This window comes from Heloderma suspectum, chromosome 7 (assembly GCF_057233095.1).
Source record: "Heloderma suspectum isolate Gila_16-S chromosome 7, 16-S_ref, whole genome shotgun sequence".
Lineage (NCBI taxonomy): Eukaryota > Metazoa > Chordata > Lepidosauria > Squamata > Helodermatidae > Heloderma > Heloderma suspectum.
This window is the reverse complement of record NC_139464.1, coordinates 27465171-27485379: the sequence shown is the minus strand read 5'-3', so window position 1 is coordinate 27485379 and position 20209 is coordinate 27465171. Positions and strand designations below refer to the sequence as shown.

At 41.0% G+C, this 20209-nt stretch overlaps 1 protein-coding gene across 21 annotated transcripts in view; it reads right to left on the bottom strand.

The window, feature by feature from the left end:
• The window catches only part of RESF1 (retroelement silencing factor 1), a 44326-nt gene that overhangs the window by 2269 nt on the left and 21848 nt on the right, over positions 1-20209 (bottom strand). For 5 of the 21 annotated variants that reach the window (XM_084809423.1, XM_084809426.1, XM_084809428.1 and 2 more), the window contains 3 exons: positions 14681-14752; positions 5355-11031; positions 940-1017 (listed from right to left, as the gene is read on the bottom strand). In XM_084809423.1, the coding sequence (XP_084665549.1) occupies positions 940-1017; positions 5355-11001 (5725 nt within the window). In that variant the 5' untranslated portion in view covers positions 11002-11031; positions 14681-14752. Of the gene's footprint in view, positions 1-939; positions 1018-5354 lie in introns of all 21 variants that reach the window. The other 16 variants (XM_084809429.1, XM_084809431.1, XM_084809430.1 and 13 more) reach the window with 6 other exon arrangements.

The following is a 20209-nucleotide window of genomic DNA, read 5'->3' as shown; positions in this document are numbered from 1 at the left end:
CAAAGAGGATCTCAACTGCCTCCCCTTTCAGATTAGTCTGTATGGAAGCATGTATGTAGTTCTTCCAGTACTAAGCTCCCAGACCACTGAGAATTCAGGGAAAATGTGAAGTGATTTCTAGTCCAAAGGACTAGAGGAATGTTACATTTTATTATGTTTTTGTACCTTACTAAGCATAGGGTGGGTAAGAAGCCAGTCTAATCTTAGATATTGGGTAGATTCAGCAAACAACACATAAGAGGTTTCTGGAGTCACTTCACATCCATTCACCTTGTGAATTCCACCCATTAAACTTTTTATAATTAACGGTGCCATCCTATGGGGATGGCCGTAAGCCTCCAAACTCGGGAGGCTTATGGCCATCCAATGCAGAGCAGGAGTGGCAGAGGCAACCTTTGCCTCCACGATCCTCCCACTCTGCATTTCAGCTAAACAGAGTTTTTTGCCCATCTAGCTGGGGCGTCGGGAAAGGGGAGGGAAGGAGGCTGTGAATGCTGGAGGATTCCTTATAAGCTGGCCTCCTCAGTCCCCTCCCCTCCCATGGGAACGCCCCCTTTACCTTCCCTCCGAGGTAGCTTTGTGACCTTGGAGAGGCAGCTGGCACGGTTCTATCTGCACCGGGTGCAAGGGGGAGGGGGCAGGGAACTCAGACTCCAGAGTCTGAGGTCGGAGTACTGTCTCTGACCTCGGATTAAGGAATCCAAACTGTCCTATGGCCTCCCAGAGGCTGCCTAGGGGACATAGGACAGCTCTTCCCATTGATCTACTTATTTCCAAATATACCTGTCTGTAAGGAGATGGGGCACAAAAAGCATAGATATGGAAAAAAGGAGGGCAATTCATAATTCAGCAGCCTGGGCTCAATCTGTTAAATCAGTTCCAAGCTATCCTCCAACCCTCCAAAAATCAGGTCATCTTTAACGTGGAAAACAAAGTTACCTTCAGCTTCAGCTTCCTCAGTTTTTCTTCTTTTTACAGGAATATAATTTAACCAGTCTTCTCTTTTACTTTTGACAGCTGTAAATAGTAATTACAAGTGACCAATGTAGCAGTCAATTGTCAATGAAATTCAGGTTAATATGTTTGAGCCATGGCTACCCATGATATCACTGCATCTTCTACATAGTCTGATGAACCAAAGCCACCATGGTATACACAAAATATGCAGCAATTGCTGTTTCATAACTACAATCCTGTTTGTTTGGAAACCCTCTAGAACTTGAGCATCAGCATCTTTCAAACACCCTACATATCTTGCTTGTCTATACCCAGAGATAGCTAGCTAGCCATTGCTGAAAACTGAGGACAAACATGGACCTTTGATCTATTCCAGCAGACCTTTCAGTTATGCTCTTTAAACTTTTCTATTGGCTTTTAAGAGACCTGGAGTTAAGAAGGTATGGGGACAGTTGGGATGGCACTAAGTTTGGAGTTTAATCATGGTCAGATGCACAGATATTTTCATTCAATTATTTAATTTTTAAGTGCCTGTGTTTTATGGCTTTATGTAATGTACAATCCATATTAACCCTATATCCAGACATCTAAGAAAGAAGCCTCAAAATCAAACCAGAAAGATACAGGTATTTTCAAGCAGCTGCAATTATTTCTATATAACAATAATGCACTCATTCTTAAGTGCCAGTCCTTATGAAATGGCAGCATTCACTCAATGCTGAAGGAATCTGCAGGCCTGCAGGACCCCAAGGTTTGCAGAAATACAACACAGTTAGAAAACCCGTAAGGGGTGGGGGATCCAAAACAGCCCAATGGAGGACTGAGCTTGCTCAGTGAACAAAGAATTCTGATTCTTGTGGGAGGAGTAGAAAACCAGGGTCAGGAAAGGTGAAACGGAGTACTCTGGAGGAAGGCAAGGATGACTGGCTGGAACACTGAGCAGGGGCACTACATACTGTTAAGAGTTTGTTGCAGGTCTCACAAGTTAGTATAGCTACTTGTGGTAATTATATTAACAAGGCTAGTTTTAAATCTACCATAATTCTTTCACTTAAATTGAACATGTGACAGTGTAAAGTGTGTGTTAAGACTAACAAGCTTCACTGATTTATTTCCTCACAAGATGTTACCACAATTTAGAGGGGCATTTGCATAGATACTTGTACATTTTTTCCTATCTTTGCTGTTCCACAACTAGTTTTTATTTATTTATTTACAACACTAACATACTGCTCAACATCTAAACAGATTCCAGAGCAGTGTTTTAATAGTTTTCTATTAAGACATTACAATAATTCTGCAAGTTAATATGCATTTCTTCAAAATACTCTAAACCTATTGGCTGATTTTGTGACCCATAATGCCCCACTACTGAATTTGCGGGCGGGGGGGAGAGGCAGATTTCCCTTTAACACAAAGGCGATTCAGCAGTGGAGGCTGCAGTCCCTAGTGGAGTGGGGGGGGGGGATTGGCCCCTAAACCATTCAAAAATGTGAGAAAGCACAGATGTTTTATATTCCTTAGAGCAGAGCTTTCCAAACTGTATGCCGCGACACATTAGTGTGTCGGCGACAGTGTGTAGGTGTGTCGCGCGAAATGCAGAAAATTGTGCAGAAGGGCACTGCGGAGCTCCCTTACTCGCGTTTGCTTCCCTTGGCCCCTCCCCCGGAACTTCCTAAAGTAGCTAATGTTAAAGTAGCTAAGGCTTAGCTGCTTTAACATTAGCTGCTTTAGGATCATGTGGCGTCTTGATGTAGGACGCACGTGATTGGCGGTGTTGGAGCAGTAAGGCGAGGTAGAGGCGCGAGGTGAAGAGAGGGGAGGGGAGGCGCCGCCCTGGAAGCAGAGCTTGGCCAACGCCGGTGCAGAGAAGTGCCAGCGGCCACCAGCCCTGCGAGATTTCGAGCGCACCCTTTGCGGACTTCTGCACCACGCTCCTGTGCGGCTAGGCCAGAGTAGCGCGCAGGTGGAAACGCCACCTGGGGCTGGGACTGCACCAAGCGGGCCGTCCGCCATCTTGGCCAGTCAAAACGGAGCTCAGTGGAGGCCAGAAGCCTCAGAATCAGCGTGCTCCCAATCACCTGCTGCTGGCTGAAGGAAGGCTACCCTCCCAAACCCAATGTGGCAAAAATGTGGCAATGTGGCAAGCCACCCACCACGTGGCACTTATAATTTGATTTCTGCCATTTATTTTTATTTTTAGTCTGCTGTAATTGTGGATTAACCACCCACCACCCAGTGCTGGAACTGGACTCTGGACATAGGCACTGCAAATATTTACAGCAATATAGCCTTGTAGTGAGACATATATATTTACACCATTTTTGTTGGAGTTTTGCTTCTCTTCTTCATGTGTTTTTGCAGCTGAGCTCCTACCTGGGCCTATGTGTCCTAATATGTATCATAAATACTTCAGTTAATTTTGTTTATTTTTCACATTTTCTTGCACATATTTACATACTGTTACTCATAAATGACAACAATGTATGTTATTATCTTACAAATCATATATTTTTAAAAATATAAATGAAAGGTTTTCATGAGATATGTTATATCCCCATACATTTCGTTATTACAATTTATGTATGTGTCAATATCTCTTATAACAGGTTAGTTTAACGTCCGGTTTGCTAGTAAAACTGAATTACCGTGTCACGAAATGATGCATGTCTAAAAAGTGTGTCACCAACATGAAAAGCTTGGAAAGCTCTGCCTTAGAGCCTCATTTTATAGTGTACCTTGATAGATATGTTAGAAGTGTTCTAGGGTGGGAGAGACACTCATTAACGGGACAGGGAGAGATATGGTGCTGGAATTTGGTCAGACCAGTTTAGGAGATGGAGGGTCAAATGACTGAGATGTGCCCCACAAGTCCTACCAGACTAATCTTATTTAATTTTTCCTTAGATCATGGAAATGCTGTGAACATAACGTATCTTGAATTCAGCAAGGCATTTGACGAAATGCTCCATGATATCCTGCTTAGCAAGCTAGTTAAGTGTGGGCTGGATGGCACTACTTCTAGGTGGATCCAGAGCTAGCTGGAGAACTGTGCTCAAGGAGTGATCATCGATGGTACCTCATCAAACTGGAGAGAGGTACTGAATGGGGTGCTGCAAGGCTTGGTCCCGAGTCCTGTACTCTTCAATGTTTTTAGAAGTAACTTGTAGAAAAAGGTAGGGAGAATGCGTATCAAATTTGCAGATAAGATAAAATTGGGTGTGATAGCTAATACCTTAGAAAACAGAAATCAAAGTTCAAAATGATCTTGATAGGTTAGAATACTAGGGAGAAAATAACAGAATGCAATTTAACAGTGACAAGTGCAAAGTTCTTCATTTAGGAAGAAATCAAAAGCACAGGTATAAGATGGGAGATACCTAGCTTGGCAGTAGTACATGTGAAAAGGATCTTGGGGTTGCAGTCGATCACAAGCTAAAGTAGGAGTCAGCGGTGTGATGTGGATGCAAAAAGGGCAAATACAATTTTACATTGCATCAATAGAAGTATAGTTTCAAAATCACAGGAAGTAATAGGTCTACTACTCTGCGCTGGTCAGACCTCTCCTTGAATACCGTATCCAGTTCTGGACACCACACTTTAAGAAGGATTCAGGATAAATGCACTGGAATCCACAACGGATTCCAGAACCTGTTTTGGCAGAATCCAGGAAAATACACAGTTCAACATAAACTGAGAGTGGACGTAACCATCTATGCCACCTTGAGCTCCTTGGAGGAAAGAGAAAATAAAGTAATAAAAATGGAGAGCTAGTATGTTGTAAAACGATAGGATGGGCTTGGAACAGGAAGACTTGGGTTCAAACTACTAGCGAGCAATGAAATTCACTGGTGACCTTGGGCCTGTCTCTCTGCCTAACCTATCTGACAAGGCTGTGATGACAACACAAAACAGGATAATCCCCAAGGATATGCTGAGCTCTTTAGGAAAGAAATAGGCTGCAGACAGATGTGGGTAAGTCAACCAACAAACACCTGACCCCAATATTTGCAACTGGCTGATATTCAGAATCCAGAATTTTGATATATCCATATTAATCACACTTGACTTTAAAGAAATATATTCTAGTCTCATCCGACTGTGGGTTACGTAGGTCACTAAAGCCATGTTCATTTGTCACTTTAGTGCCACCAACATTACTTGTAGTAGTTTACCTCCTAGGCAATGATTGGGGGTAGCATGAAAAGTCAGTTTCTTTATATAACCCTGCTCACCAACATGCATACCAAAATATTTTTTTAATATAACAAAAAATATATTCAAAAAATCTATACTAAAGCCAATACTACTCTGCATTTGCAAACTGTAACGTTATATATTTAACCTAGACGTTAATGTTAGAGGTTAGAGTGAGCTACTAAAAAATCATACTGTACCTGTGACAGGGGTTCCGTCTCTTTCAGGAAGCTTCTTTGCATCTAAAATTTGTTCTTCCGAGACTGAATTTCTAAATAGTATCTCTGGGCATATTTTGAATTCAAGCATTTGTGGATTCTCTGCTTTAGGCTGTTGGGAAGGTGAGCTGCTCTTTTTTTGGTCATCAGGCCATCCAGAAACACTGCTTGATTTCACATGCCAAACTGATTTGAAATGTGATGATTCTATGTTTGTCAAACGAATGGTTTTCTGTGCAGTCCGTTTGAAAGCAACTCTGTTCAAATAGTTTTTCTTTTGTTCCCTTTGAAGAGATATGGACAGTTTAGTAGTTTTTCTATTAAAACATACTTTTTTATCAGAAAGAGATCTCTCAGACCACTTGTCTCTATTATGAGCATCCAGTACAGCCTCCTTGCCCGGAGAGAAAGTTTTAGATATATTGGGACGTCCCCTTTGTTTTTGTGGTGTAGTTTTGTTATTATCCAAGTAAGTTCTCTGTTTCCATGCATTTTTCCTCTCTTTTGAATAGGCATATTTTTCTAGATTTATCTTTTTAATACTGTGCTGGGTATGCTCAGAGTTGGGTTGGGTATGCTCAGAGTTGGGTTGGGTATGCTCAGAACAAGTTGATTCATTATGCTCTACTTTTCTGTAGGCATAATTTTTCAAGTCTTTGAGTTTTTGCCATCTCTTCCCATTCAAATGCCCTTGTGAATGCAAGGCAGAGTTATGCTGAGAGTTCTCATAACTTCCAGAAATTAAACCAACACTGCTTATGTTTGAGGAGTTTATGGCATCACTATGCTGGATTCCCAAGGCTTTACGCTTTCTTTCCATTGCCATTTGTTTCTTCAAACCCTTTCTCGAAGTGGGTCCCTTAATTATGTGTGTTTCACTGGAATCCCGTTTAATTTTATATCGTTCATAGTTTGGACTGTGTTTGATTTCTATTCTTCTGTGTCGTCGAGAATCTGTCTTTGATTTTACAAGACTTGGAGTTTTCAGTTTGTCAGAGGATTCCATCTTATCAAGATTTCTGGCAACCACAATTTTTAAGTCTTCTGTGCTTGAAGGACACTGTGCTTGCTCTGTGGAGAAATGCTCTCTTGTATATGTCTGGTCATGTATTTTATTAATTTCCACTGGTTCTGTCTTCAAAGGTATAGAAGCTGCATGGAATGGCAATTCTTTCATCACCTCCTCATTAGTTCTTTTAGCTTTCTGAGAATCTACTTTTTCCAAGAATGGAAGTGGAACAGCTTCTTGATTTACTTCAGATGGTTTATATTTGTTTACTTGAAGGTTAGTTTCTCTGTTTTTATTGAAAATTTTGTTACTTTGGTCTCCTGAAGGGTTATTGCTAACTGGATCTACCGTAGACACTTGCAGTTCATTGTTTAGTATACAGTCAGACTTAATATTTTTGCTGGCTTTTGGTCTGTCCTTAAACATAGTTTTAGATTCTGAACACAGATCTACTTTCTTCTTGGAAGCAGCTTCTTTACCCAGCATGCATGAACAAGGCTCCATTGCATAAACTGAAGCTAACCAACCATGTAAGCAACAATATGTATGCTTTCTGTTTTTTACAGCTGTTTCTGCTGGGATGTTTCTACCAACATCTGTGGCCTGCTCAGTTTCAATATGGCTTATGTAGTCTCTTGTCAAGTTATCCTTTGAATCTATTATGAGCTGGTCATCTTCATGATCTTCTGGTTTGCTAGAGGATCGTTGATCATGCTCAGGAAACACTTCTTTCATTTGCTGAGAATTTAATATTATTATTTTAATTTGGTCTACTGCATCACTAGAATCAGGATTTTTTCCACAGGTTTTAGTATTTCCTTTATCTTCCCTCTCAGTCAGTTTAGTAATAGAATCTTTACTTTCCAATTCTTTCAGTGCCTTCAAATCACCAATTCCATAAGGAAATTCTTTTGAAAGTTCAGTCAGCTGATCATTCAGTAATGTTACAGGAGTTCCAGAATGTGGATTCTCTTCAACTGGTATGTGCTCTAGGGCATTCTCTTTTTTAGTAGCACACGTGCTATCTGCAGCACTTGAACTGATTAGGTCTTTATTTCCAGATAATTTCTGGTTATCATTGGCCAAGTCTGTCGTGTGGCACTCATTACAAGACACATTTTGCTCAAGCTTCTTTCCTGAAAGAGTCATACATTCATGAAGATAATTGCTTTTTTCTTCCTCCGAATTTCTTATATTCATCTCATCTGAAGTCTTGTCACTTTGAGGCATCTCTAAACCTGGGAAGTCTTCAAACTTTTCTGCAATGGCTTTCGTTAAACTATCTGATGAAGGCAAGATGGCATTAAACTCTGAGGCATTCATGTTTATTTTAGAATCACTTTTCAAAATAGGCTGTTGTTTATTATGTTGTAGATAAGGCTTAAGTTCTTCTGAAGAAATGCCATTTTCCATGCTAGATTTCAAAGGGCTAGTACTAAAGATGCTAGCTATTTGTGAATTATAAAATGCATCACCTTGTACAAGAGTACACACACTGGATATCTGCAACTCAGTGTCATTATGTACAACTTCAGCAGTACCTCCTGGTTCTAGCAAATCTGGACCAGTTTGAGATTTTACACCTTTTTGAGGAACTGGACTTGAGAAGCCAGTGTTCATTTCAGGTGAAAAGTTGTCTCCTGAACTGAGTTGGGACTTAAACATTTTTAACTCTAGAGGAGAGTAACTACCTATCCCCTGTTTTAGGTCATAAGAGTAGTTTGTCCCACTTTCAGCTTTCGGTACTGCATTTTCTTCTGTGGATTTGGGTGCTTTCTGTTGCTTATCTAAGTCTTTACAGTATTTCCAGGAGTCTGATGGTAAACAAACAGTTTTTCCAACCCCGTTATCAGCATCTGATACTTCTAAACTATGTACACTGCCTTCTTCAATAACTGGATACATTATTTCCAAAGATGGACTATTTTTCTGCACTTCATTTTGAGTACTCTCTTTTGCCAGTATTAAGGGCGTAACAATAGCTACTTGAGGTTCAGAACCCTTTAACAAATTGGAACTTCCTGTATCAAAGTTTTTTCCAAGAGATGAAGGAGCAGAAGACTGGGTTGTTTCATTTGATCCAATTGTAACTTTAGTTTGGTCATTCTGAGTGAATGTATTAGGGACATTTTCCAAAGTTTGCTGTGATTTTTTGCCATCTACTCCATCATCTGAGGAGGACAAACTCACCGTTGATTCCATACTTTGACTTAACTGTCTGTTTAGAGATGCTGGAAGGCGCTTCCTCCATAAAGCAAGACTTGTTTCTAGCTCCTCCAAAGAACAGGTTCTTCCCACTCTACAAGAATTTCCAGTAATTGGGGGCTTCTGAACTGTGCCTGCTTCTTGAACAGCTAGAGCTATTTTAGAAACTGAACCAGATGTACCAGAGACGCTTTCACTGCCACCAGTTGTAACATTGTTCTCAGATTTTTGAAGACAAGGATTTTTACTCTGCTGAATCAATGCAGGACCTGTAGATCCGTAACAGTAGATTTTTTCACTGCCTTCATTTAGTACTTTTCCCATTGATAAGGAAGATCCATGTGAGGCGGGTGGGTTTTGAACTGAACTCTGAAGATTGTTGGTCACAATTTTATTGGAACTTTCTATTGTATCATTGTTCACATTAAAGTGATGAAACAAGTCTCCCTCAGATGTAGCTGCTCTTTTCTCCAAGTGGTTGTTAGCAGGTCTAGAAGTTTGTTGAAAGCCTAGATCATTTTTTATGCATGTCAAAGGTTCTTGGGCAGGATCAACTGGAGAGGCTTTGGGGCTCTGCCTAGATGCTCTGTCAGTGTTATTCACACAGTTTCCAGATTTACCACCACTGGAAACCAAGGGAGTGTTAGATGAATTCTCTTGAACACCCAAATGTCTATGTTGATGTATGTCTCCTTTTTCAACATAAGTATCAGATAACATATTTTCATCAACAGTACCTTCAAGCATATTCCTTAGAATTGGCATTAAGTGATGATCAGTCATCTGTGCTAATAAGGGAACATCTTTGATCTGGCTAGAATCACAGGAAACAGGTGAAAACAATTGATTCTGAGTGGCATTATATGAAGGAAGCTGAAATGCTTGATCCGCACGTGGAAGTGGTAAAGGCTGGTTTTGATTGGTATTGCAAGGAGACGGAAGCGAGCGGTTAGGGTTTTGATTGTGAACGGAAATGTCAGAGGCCTGCTTGTTCAGTACTGTAGATAGATATATTTTACGTTTTATGGTACAGGCTGCTTTAAGTTTTAAGAATGCAGCTTTCATTTCATACAGTTTTTGGAAATCCAGTTGTAGACTCTCTCTTGTTATTTTAAGTTTGTCCTTCGGGAAGTTCTCAGGAAAATTTCCTGAGCCATTACCTAGAGTCTTTTCTTGTTCCAGAGTTCCACTTGTCTGTGGTGTTGAAGCTTCATCAGAAAGAACTGTTCCAGCTGCTTGCTCACTGTTATCAAGGCTCTCTCCAACTTCAACAGATGACTTTGCTGACTCATTAGAAAGCTGATTTTCAGCCCTATGTCCACTGATACTATATGTAGTGCTGCCTACTTCATTGGTTTCTCTAGTGATTTGTACAGATTGAGGTTTCTGGCCATGCTGAGTAGAATATGAATTACTAGTTTGATCTGACATAGGACTTTGATAGATTCGAATATTTTCATTAGATGTATTTGCAACTGGCTGTGGTAGTACAAATTGACCATGGTTTGCTTGTATAGGAGGCACCGGATATGCTGGTGGATGATTCATATTAGTAACTTGAGGGAAGATCTGGGTTGCATTTCTCGACTCTTGACGAGTAAGGACAGTGTACTGTGGAGGGTTTACCTGATCAGAGGCATAGTTCTGTGACTGCATAGGTACTGCTAGGCTTGAATTAGGGCCATTTATTTGGTTTTGAATATTTTTCCCTAAAGGGAAAACAAGGTATGAAAAGTTCTGCTGAGAATTCAAGTAATGACCTGATGCAGAGTTAAAAGGCACTGTAGCTCCTGTCTGGGAGGTAGCAGGTCCATTCACATAACAGTAGGGCATCAATGTCGGCAGCCTTTTGGGAGATAAATTATTTTTGTTAGCCTGCTGATATACTGATGTTCTCATAGAATTAGAACAATTCTGTAGGGGTTGATTACTGTAACTGTCCACAGCCATATATGGATTCACTGTTTGAGGTATGTTTTGCATAGGATTTACAGTACTACCACGTAATGCTACAGAGGAAGAAACATGCACATTCCTTGTCAAACTGGAATTCTGAGGCACGCCACCTGTCATCTGGACAGGCACACTGGGAAGTGAAACTGGAGGTACACTAAGTATATACTGGGATGGAACAGAGCCATTACTAGATACTGATGTTTTAGGAAAAACTGGCTCTACTCTTTTGGAGCCTCCAGTAGTTTGAAATGGCATTTTATTTGCAACCACATTCTTCATACTAGATTGAAAGTTTATGGTTTGGTTATTTCCAAGGTAAGTACAAGAATCCTGTGCAGATGCATTTACTTGAGAAAAGCCAGCTGCAGCAGTAAATTGCTGCGACGGGTATGGTCCCCGAACCTGAAAGTTCTTAGTCTGCAAGCTGGAGGTGGAGGGTGGTCTTATGTTCCAATCCATCGTGTTGATAATGTCTTTATTTTCAGGAATCTAAATGTGGAGGAGAAAATAAAGATTATACCAATATAATTTCAGTAATGCAGGAATTTATGTTTCCCCCAAGAATGAAATTGCTGTTTTACTGGCTATATGTATGAAGAGATTTCAAATAATTGTGCTACCATTTTGGGCCATATAGTCCTAACAGATTTTAAGGATTTTAAAAATTTAGCGCCAACAGCTATAAGCAAGTTGCCAAGAAGCCTCCTAACTCGGGGCTTCTGAGATTCCTATGCCCTGCTGTGCTGAGGCCAGCGGGGTAGGAGGAGCGGTGGAGCCTATCTTTGTCTCCCTGTCCTCCATCTTTGGTGATTTTCATTAGACATTGGAGAGGGAGCAAAGGAGGCAGGAGGAGGCTCAGGATATCTCGTATCCTGACCGGTCTCCTTCCCTCACCGCCCACCAGAACACCCCCTTTCCTCCTCCTCTGAGGTTGCTTTTCCAACCTCAGGAGGCAGCCAGTGCAGTTCTTTCCACACAGGCTGCGAGGGAGCATGGGCTCGAATCTCAGTCTCCCCCTTCCGAGGTCAGAACACTGTCTCCTACATTGGAGAGGCTTTTCCAAGCAATGCTATGTTGTTGGGATGCTCTCCGAGAGACCACAGAATTGCTCTCTTAATGTATTTCACAGAGCAAGCCTATGGGAGCATTCGCACAGAACACTAAACTACACATAAGCAGAAAGGAGCCTGCATGAAGCTTAGGGCTCTTTTGCGCACCCTTCTCCACTCTCCTCCTGAGTGACCAGGACAGGAGAAGGGATAAAACAGGTTCCTGGCTTGTTGATTCTGACTTAAAGGGAATTCTAGTTAATTACTAAACAAGACAACAACAAACCCTAGATTGTTTTGCTGGCTTGTTTAACAAACTAAAGTTTATTTTAAGCCACAATTCCTGTTCCACATGCAACAAGCCAGGAACACACTAAAGCAAAACTGAATTCTGGTTTACTCCTCCTCCCAGTCATGTAGGAAGAGGAGAGGAGTGAATACATGAGTGTGGCGTTTTGAACAGACTCCTTTCTGCTTGTGCATATATATTGCTAAATTATGGTTTAGTGTTGCGTGCAAATCCTACCTATATGTCACACTTCCACATAAATCATTATTATCAATAAAATGATAAAGTCAAGATCACTATACATTCAAAATACCTCATTCCCCACTCTGAACACATCCCTACTCTGAACACGAGTGTGTACACACTCTCCTTGGATCTACTCCTTTTCCAGCCTCCATTCCCCTTCTCTTCTCCTGTCTTGTTTACTCACTCACCCCAACAAAACTCTGGAGCAACATCTACTCTGGAAGAACTGTTGGGCTGCAAATGAAGCTCAAGTAACTGCTTTGCTTCAAAGCTGTGTGCATGCTTCCCCCTACACCTCCGGTGCAAACCCTCACATGTGCAGTCTTCAGTGAAGGTGTGTTCTTTTTTTTTAAAGAACTACTTCTTTTGAGGAGTAAATATGCACACACCCCTGGGGTTCTCCAAGGTTTGCAGCACCCCTTGTCTGTCGATGACCCCATTTTACTTCCAAACGGTAGGCACAGTACCACAGTTTTTGCTATTAGAAGGGGAAAGCAAGACCTGCAACCAAATGCTGTAGTGTGGAGCATCCCTGTTGTGTTTCAACCAGTTGGCCATGCCCTCCTTTGGGATACTTCATTCCATTCCCCCAACATGCTCGGCATTCCATAGCCACTCAGCATGCTCAGTCCCCTTAAGTGTTTTCTAATGATTTAACCTTGTTGTCCCATCAGAGAATGCCTATACCTCCCTCTTGTTTCCCAGTGGCCCCATTTTGGCTACAATCCTGTAACACTCACAGGTGAGTTTTACTACTGCAGGGAGTGATGACATATGTAAGGATGTAGTCTGGGTAAGCAGCAAGGAGTTTCAAAATGACTACTCACATGTTAGCTGGAATCCTATCTCAGCCTTCCTCAACCTGGTGTCTTCCTCCAGATGTGTTGAACCTGAATGCCCATCAGCCCCAGGCAGCATAGCCAATGGTCAGGAATTCTAGGAATTATAGTCCAAAACATCTGGAGGGCAACAGGTTGGGGGAAGGCTGATCTATCTATATACCAGACATGAACTACGCTACTTGTTGCTCTCACTTGCTTGTAACATGTGCCATACATCTGCTACTACAATCAACATCTTATGCTTAAAAGGGGGAGATGAATGAGGAAGACCCAGTGACAAGGCATCCAAGGACAAAGCATCTGTTTGAAGCTCTCTCTCTCTTTCTCATTCACACTCTCCCCACCCCAAAGGGCTGGAGGTATTCTCCCAAGCTTGAGAAGATAGCTAAATATCTAATCCAATGGATACGTAGAAGGGAAAGGGAATATAGAAAGTTTCTAAGCTCTAAGTAGCCTACATGCTATAATGAAGGTATGATGATGCAGCAAGAGTATATTTAAGAGTGCAGTTAATCTGTCCTGTGCAGGTAATCCACCCCCATTGGAGTCCTTCTGTAGTGCTGCCTTCAGAGATAAGGAATCATGTGTAATTTAGATGATCTAGTTAACACAATTATTTATACCTATGTTTAGGGCCAAAGTTGAAGTGGCACTTTTCCCCATCTTTAACCTTTGTAGGGCTAATTTTTGCTATTAATGAACAGCCAGCACAGGGGTGAACAGCAGTCACAACTGGGAGATTCCAACTGGGACTGTGGCAGGGACAAAGAAATAAAGCCCCCCTCCCTCTTGGGACGGTCCTGATACCGGGGGGGGGGGGCTGTGCCAGCTGCTCATTAAAAAAACCCCAGCCATACGTGAGAATTGGTTTGGATCGTAAGCAATATATAGGTCATACAGAAAAAAATCTCCTAGAAGTCATGGAGGAAGCAATCAGAATTGCAGAATCTGTTTAGCTGCCTTTCTCAAGCCACTTGCAAAAGGGAAGAACCACAGCTCAGTAGAGGTCTACATGCTTTGCATCCACAGGGTCCAAGGTTCAGTCCCTTGCATCTCTAGCCAGGGCTGGGACAGACTCCTATCTGAGACCTTGGTCAGTCACAGTGTAGACAATACTGCACTAAATAGCCCAATCGTCTCATTTGGTATAAGGGAGCATCCTATACTCCCTGTCACAAGGAAATATTTTCAGTGTCTTTTGAACAGTCTCTGATTAGAATGAAAAAAACATTTCTTTTGTAAAGATTTATGCTGGAGAAGTTCCCAGCTCAGAGCAAAAAGGGAGCAAACTCCATGAGAGAAAAAGCACCACTCAGAAGATAAATCATAGGTACAAACAACCATGGTACCTTGTTCAGTCTTTGCTCCCTGCTGCTGGTCATGAAATAAACAACTATCCTAGTAAATCCAGATGCATGTCTATGATCTAAGTAGGTGAGAGTCAAGGGTTTTATAATATAGTGTATTGTTAGTTGCGTTGTAGCTAGTGTTTTACGCTACTGTGCTTAAATACACCAAAAGAATTTGCAAAATACTAGATCAGGTTCTGCATGTATGTTTGTTTCATTGGAATCCCAAAGAACTGTGAAAGCTGTGATTAGCCAAAACAAGACACTGCAGCATAATACGTTAAATGCATATACGTATTCTGTTAGTTTCTTTGTGGCACATAGAGACTAACTAACTGAATTAAGACAATAAATTGTAAGTACCGGTTTGCTAATTTAGATTTTATCCAAGCTTGTTTGATCTTCAGTGTTATCAGTGTCATACGGTAAGATTTTCTGAAAAATAAACCCAAAGAAAAAATATATGGTTTCCAAAGTATGAACTTTTGAACAATGAACTTTTCCACACAAATTTGTAGAATTTCTATATAGAAAGAGAATACTAGATATTCAAACAGAAGTTATTACACTAATTTTGGTTAAGGCTGATCTGCCTCAATACACAGTGTCACCTCAAAAGAAAAGGTTGCATGAGAAAACAGGTAAGGGCGAGAAAACAAGATTTCTCTAAGCAAAGGTTAGGATAATACCCCCAAACAAAGAAATGGAAAATAAGCCATTTCTGCCCTCTGTGGCAAGCCTCAACTCTACAGTGTGATATGAAATGGTAAAAGGGATCATTTCCTCTACAACGTTGAAAGGACAACTATCAGCCATGTAAAATAGGTACATTTAATTGTGTTAAAATGCAATTAAAGCTTAGATGTAGGCTTACAGATTATAAAAACCACAACTCAGATGTTTCTACATTTTGTTCAGCTATCAAATGGCTTATGGGGCTGGCTACTGAGCATATCATCATGAAAAAAATCCTAACAATCTGATCCCCTAAAAGTCTGGTGTTAAGACCTACAACTTTAAAATATTTTTCTAGTCCTAGTTATAACTCTTTCCCCCGGTCTTCATATGCTTTTTTCTATGATGCCCAAACAATGTTCCATTTAACTATTGTAAAAGAAGCAGTTAAAAGTAAGCATTTTTTATTTTGCAAATCTCAATTTAAAAACCCAATAACTTCATGATCCATCGCAAAGTGAAGGCTGCATTACTAGATGGTACAAGCAAAATTAACTTCCCTTAACTCTGGATTTAAGTTTGTTGTTGTTCAGTCGTTAAGTCGTGTCCGACTCTTCCTGACCCCATGGACCATAGCACGCCAGGCCTTCCTGTCCTCCACTCTCTCCCGGAGTGTGCTCAAGTTTATATTCATTGCATCGGTGATGCTATCTAGCCATCTCATCCTCTGCCGTCCCCTTCTCCTTTTGCCTTCAATCTTTCCCAGCATCAGGGTCTTTTCCAGGGAGTTTTCTCTTCGCATTAGGTGGCCAAAATATTTGAGCTTCAGCTTCAGTATCTGTCCTTCCAATGAGCACTCAGGGTTGGTTTCCTTTAGGATGGACTGATTTGACCTCCTTGCAGTCCAGGGGACTCGTAAGAGTCTTCTCCAGCACCACAGTTCGAAAGCATCAATTCTTCGGCGCTCAGCCTTCCTTATAGTCCAGCTCTCACATTCATACATTACTACTGGGAAAACCATAGCTTTGATTATACGAATCTTTGTCAGCAAGGTGATGTCTCTGCTTCTTACTATGCTGTCTAGGTTTGCCATAGCTTTCCTCCCAAGGAGCAAGCGTCTTTTAATTTCATGGCTACGGTGACCTCGGAGCCCAAGAAAATAAAATCTGTCACTGCTTCCATTTCTTCCCCTTCTATATGCCAGAAAGTGATGGGGCCAGATGCCATGAACTTAGTTTTTTTAATGTTGAGTTTCAAACCAGCTTTTGCACTCTCCACTTTCACCCTCAACAAGAAGCTCTTTAGATCCTCTTCACATTCAGCCATTAGGGTGGTATCGTCTACGTGTCTGAGGCTGTTGATAATTCTCCCAGCAATCTTAATTCCGATCTGGAAATTCATCCAACCCGGCGTTTCTCATGATGTACTCTGCATATAAATTAAATAAGCAGGATGACAGTCATACTCCTTCTGCAATTTTGAACCAATCGGTTGTTCCATGTCCAGTTCTTACTGTTGCTTCTTGACCCTCGTACAGGTTTCTCAGGAGACAGGTAAGGTGGTCTGGTACTCCCATCTCTTTAAGTATTTGCCACAGTTTTCAAAGGCTTTAGCGTAGCCAATGAAGCAAAAATAGACGTTTTTCTGGAATTCTCTTGCTTTCTCCATGATCCAGCGAATGTTGGCGATTTGATCTCTAGTTCCTCTGCCTCTTCGAAACCCAGCTTGTACTTCTGGTAGTTCTCAGTTCACATGCTGCTGAAGCCTAGCTTGTAGGATTTTGAGCATCACCTTGCGGGCATGTGAAATGAGCGCAATTGTACGGTAGTTTGAACATTCTTTGGCATTGCCCTTCTTCAGAATTGGAATGTAAACTGACCTTTTCCAGTCTTGTGGCCACTGCTGAGTGTTCCAAATTTGTTGGCATATTGAGTGCAGCACTTTAACAGCATCATCTTTTAGGATTTTAAATAGCTCAGCTGGAATACTGTCATCTCCGCTAGCTTTGTTGTTAGTAATGCTTCCTAAGGCCCAGTTGACTTCACTCTCGAGGATGTCCGGCTCAAGTTCAGTGACCGCACTGTCATGGCTATCAGGGACATTAAGATCTTTCCTGTATAGTTCTTCTGTGTATTCTTTCCACCTCTTCTTAATCTCATCTGCTTCTGTTAGGTCCCTGCCTTCTTGGTCCTTTATCATGCCCATCTTTGCAGAAAACGTTCCCTTGAGATCTCCGATTTTCTTGAAGAGATCTCTAGTCTTCCCCATTGTATTGTTTTCCTCGATTTCTTTGCATTGTTCATTTAAGAAGGCCTTCTTGTCTCTCCTTGCTATTCTCGGAAATCTGCATTCAGTTGGATATATCTTCCCCTTTCTCCGCTGCTCAATAAAACGGTTGAACTAGCCCCAAAACGTAGTTGTAACAGAATTAAGCTCAAAATACTGGCAATGCCATTCAGTTGGTAAAATCCATTTGCATTAGTAAAGTACTTAGACAAGGATCTAAAAAACCGCACAACTTGTTCTGCACACCCAAGGAAAAGTGGAGTTTATGTTTCTTGAACAGCAGTACACACACTGCCACATTGCAAACCACTACTGAAACTTAGTGTATGGCATTACGGCTCATTGTTCAAAAGAAAATAAGTCAACAGTTCCACTAGGCTCTTTGTATCTAGGCCACAGCAAAAGTATCAAAATATATATTCTGCTTTTTATTGTGTAAAGAACATCCACACCGGCTTTCTCACCACTACTATCTTTCAAGGTCTTCAACCTATAGCACAAGTGGTTATGTACTGTTTGAAAGACACAATGGGTATGTTTCTATGCAATGCTAAACCAGGGTAGGTAACCTGGTGCCCTTCAGATGTCCTGGACAACAACTCCAGCCAACATGGCAAATGGTCAGGGATCATGAGCTGTATTCCATCATCAGCTGGAGAGCACCAGGTTGCCTGCCCCTGTGCTAAACCAGGTTGCCTGCCCCTGTGCTCAGCCATAGCCTCAGGCTCACACACTCCGTTCCTGCTCCTCTGGCAGTTTCAATTAAGAAATTTAAAGCTTTTGTTTCCATTTTAAATTAATCTCAGTATGTTGTCCAAACCCTAAACTGTAGTAACTCTTTGCTATGAAGTTGGCATACTTCCAGCAACCATGATTAACAACTGTTTGTCTGGGTTTGGATGACACAGCAAACTGTGATTAATATAAAGTGGAAGTAAGGCTGCCTCATGGCTGCAATGGAGCAAAGAGTATGCAAGCCCAAGGCTTGTTCTCACAATGTTAAATTATGATTTAGTGTTGTGTCCAAATCAGCACATTCAAGGAATACAATTATACAATGAAACCCTAAAAAATGCAAATATGTAGTACATATTAACATTTTACAAATAAAGCTCTAACCTGTTGTCTATAATATTACCTTCTTTCCAGAACAGACTAGCAAAACCCTACTGAGGCATATACATAACAAAAGATATAACAGAGTCTGACGAGAGGACATTTTGGTGGATAAACATTCTGTTCTGATAAGATATGAACATCAACCAGAACATATAGACAGAACATACCATGAATTCTGCTCTTCTGGAAAGATATCCGGTAAAGTAAACAGAGGAAGAACAGACATAATAATGTTGCAACCCTTACGAAGAAATTACCAGTTAGATCAACATGATGGCACGTAGCTTGTACTCATGTGATTATGAAGGTTTTTTAAATTGCCAAGTGGTAGTATCCACCATAACATCTGATTGGAAGTAAAATGTCTACCATAATGACTGGATGTAATTAGTCATCCTACAATCACCCCTTAATTTTGCTTTGATGTAGCCATAATTATGCAAACACTCTGGATAACAAACTACTAGCCGGTTATATTTTACTAGACTTAGACAGAAGACCTATGTTGAAAGTCATAGTCTAGATTAGATTACTTTCTTTTATCTGGTTGCACAACAGTGGTTCGTGGCCTTGAAAGAGGAATGGAAACTGCTACAGTGATATTCAAACTAGAAAAATAAAATCCAACTGGTTGCATGGGAATTTGGAACTCTTTTTAGTGTTTCCTTTAAAAGAATTTCACTTATTCTGAGTGAAAAAATATGTATATGAGTTTTTTTCAATGTTCCCCAAATTTTCCATTGGAAAAATTAGGAACAAAACCCTTGTGGGGATAGCTTTTTCCCTGATTTTTTTCCATGGCAGTGTCTACAATAAGGCATTACTCTAGCAAACATACACAGTCTTAGGCTGCAAATGATTTGAACAGAGGGGACAATGAAAACAAGGATAAAGTTACAGTGATCTAGACAAAATATAAACAGAGAATGGTAACAAAGGACTAATATAAGAGAGCTGAAGAAGCAGCAGAAAGTTTTGGCAACCACTTTCATGTTAGAAAAGGGAGATTTGAAGATGACCCCAACCGCTGTGAGTCAAAGAGAAAGAGGATATATTGCTCCATCTTCAACAATGACGATAGCATGGGAGGATGAAGGTCATGGGTGGAAACATTAGGAGCTTCATCTTCGCAACATTCAGCTTGAGGTATGAGGGGATGTTCAGGATGATGCAGCTTTGGCACTAGCCAGAAAGAAGAAATGTGCTAGAAAATTAGAGAATCATCAACATGAAGATAGTAGCAGCAGCCATAGGAATGACCGAGAGCCAAGATGAAAGCCTCTCTCACTGTTGCTCCCTTCCCCAATGTCTGTGTACTAGTGGGCTAAGAAAAGTAATGAGAGCGTGCAGACTCTCTCCTCTCTGAATTGTTGCAATTGCTAATTAGGGACTTCTGCAGCCTAGAGAATACAACTGAGATACTCATATTTTTGCCTCAGGTGTGCAGAAGTAAGACGTTTAAGATGCTGAAAAGGCAGTTTGCAAGAAAGAGGGTCAAGGGTGAAAAATATGTTAATGGTGGAAAAATATGCTAAATGCTAAACATATAGTTTTGAAAAAGAGAAGTACAAAGTGTGGTTACCAGCTGTTTGCAGCTGGGTGGTAACAAGTTGGGAAAGAACTGTCTGGTGCTGATAAGCATGTTTTTTCTTGACTGTTTGTTTGACACCTCCTGTATCTTGCTGATGCATCAGTTAATCCATATGCTGGCTTGCAAGACTATATAATGGACTGTTTGTAACAGAGAGCCTTGTACTGTAACACAGAACTCAGTGTTGCTTGGGTTTCTCCTCAACAGCTGTTTGAGTTTGT